Here is a 1,286-nt window from a genome sequence, read left to right on the forward strand (position 1 = left end):
GCAACAGCAGCAACAGCAGCAGCAGCAGCAGAGGTGGTGTGACATGCACTTGTTTGTCTGTCTTTTGTTAGTTTCATTTCCTCCTACCTGTGGGTATTTTCTGTTTATCTTTTTTGTCTCTGCCTTCCCTTTGTTTAATTATTTATTTATTTATTTATTTTATTTATTTATTTTATTTATTTTACTTATTTATTTATTTTATTTATTTATTTTATTTATTTTATTTATTTATTTGTGTCTGACTCTTTTATTTGCTCCGTCGTTGCAGTCGGCAGAATGGAGTGTATGTACACCACATCTAGCTCTTGCTGTGAAGCAGCATTCGTGCTGCTGCTGCTGCTGCTGCTGCTGCTGCTGCTGCTGCTGCTGGGTGTTTGCTGCTGCTGTCCTTGTTCATAGTGCAGCTCGTGCAGCAGTAGCTGCGGCAGCGGCTGCTCTGTTCCGCGCCGCTGCTGCTGCTGCTGCTGCTGCGGCGGCGGTTGCTGTTGCTGCTGCTGCTGCTGCGGCGGCGGCATATAGGGGGGCATCTGCTGCATGTTTTGGGGTTGCTGCTGCTGTTGCTGCGGATAGTATGGTTGCTGCTGCTGCTGCGGGTAATACGGGTGCTGCTGCTGCTGCTGCATGTAATACTGCTGCTGCTGCTGCGGCCCTACAGGGTAAGGGTGTGCATAGGCGCAGTGCTGCTTCTGCTGATGGTATGCATACGGCTGCTGCTGCTGCTGCTGCTGCAGCTGCAGCATCATCTGCTGCTGCTGCTGCTGCAGCAGCAGCATCTGCTGCTGCTGCGGCCGCACCTCTTGAAGCGCTAGCTGCTGCTCGTGTCTTTCCTGCTGCAGTTGCTGCCACTGTATCTGCTGCTGCTGCTGCAGCATCTGCTGCAGCTGCTGCCGGTGTGCTGCTGCATCAAAAGGCCGCAGCTGCAGCCGCAGCTGCAGCACAGCAGCAGCACCCAAAGCAGGGAGAGGAATCACTAGCTCTTGGGGGGCCTATAGAAACAAAAAAAAAAAACAAATAAAACAAACATAAATAAAAAAAACAAACAAATGCTGACAGTGCAGCAGCAGCAGCAGCTGCTGCTGCTGCTGCTGCTCTTGCTGTTGCTGCTGCTGCTGCTGTTGCTGCTGCTGCTGCTGTTGCTGCTGCTGCAGGCAAGCATTTGACAGTTCGAAGGAACTGCTGCAGCAAACAACCCACGGGTTTAGGGTTTAGGGTTTTGTTTTTATATTTATATTTATATTTATATTTATATTTATATTTATATTTATATTTATATTTATATTTATATT

General features: G+C 48.2%; 2 protein-coding genes across 2 annotated transcripts in view; one reads left to right on the top strand and one right to left on the bottom strand.

The window, feature by feature from the left end:
• EMH_0083040 (uncharacterized protein) overlaps positions 1–42 on the top strand; it is a gene marked incomplete at both ends in the record, with an annotated part of 2,375 nt that extends 2,333 nt beyond the window's left edge. The window contains one exon of the mRNA XM_013500601.1: positions 1–42. Within this exon, the coding sequence (XP_013356055.1) occupies positions 1–42 (42 nt within the window).
• Positions 43–224: 182 nt separating this feature from the next.
• On the bottom strand, positions 225–872 carry EMH_0083050 (uncharacterized protein; the record flags this gene model as incomplete). Its single annotated transcript, XM_013500602.1, has 1 exon — positions 225–872. One exon carries the CDS (start codon positions 870–872, stop codon positions 225–227), a length of 648 nt encoding a protein of 215 aa, XP_013356056.1.
• Between the last annotated feature and the right edge of the window lie 414 nt (positions 873–1,286).

Source organism: Eimeria mitis, genomic scaffold, assembly GCF_000499745.2.
Source record: "Eimeria mitis Houghton genomic scaffold, Emh_scaff5602, whole genome shotgun sequence".
In the NCBI taxonomy this organism is placed as follows: domain Eukaryota; phylum Apicomplexa; class Conoidasida; order Eucoccidiorida; family Eimeriidae; genus Eimeria; species Eimeria mitis.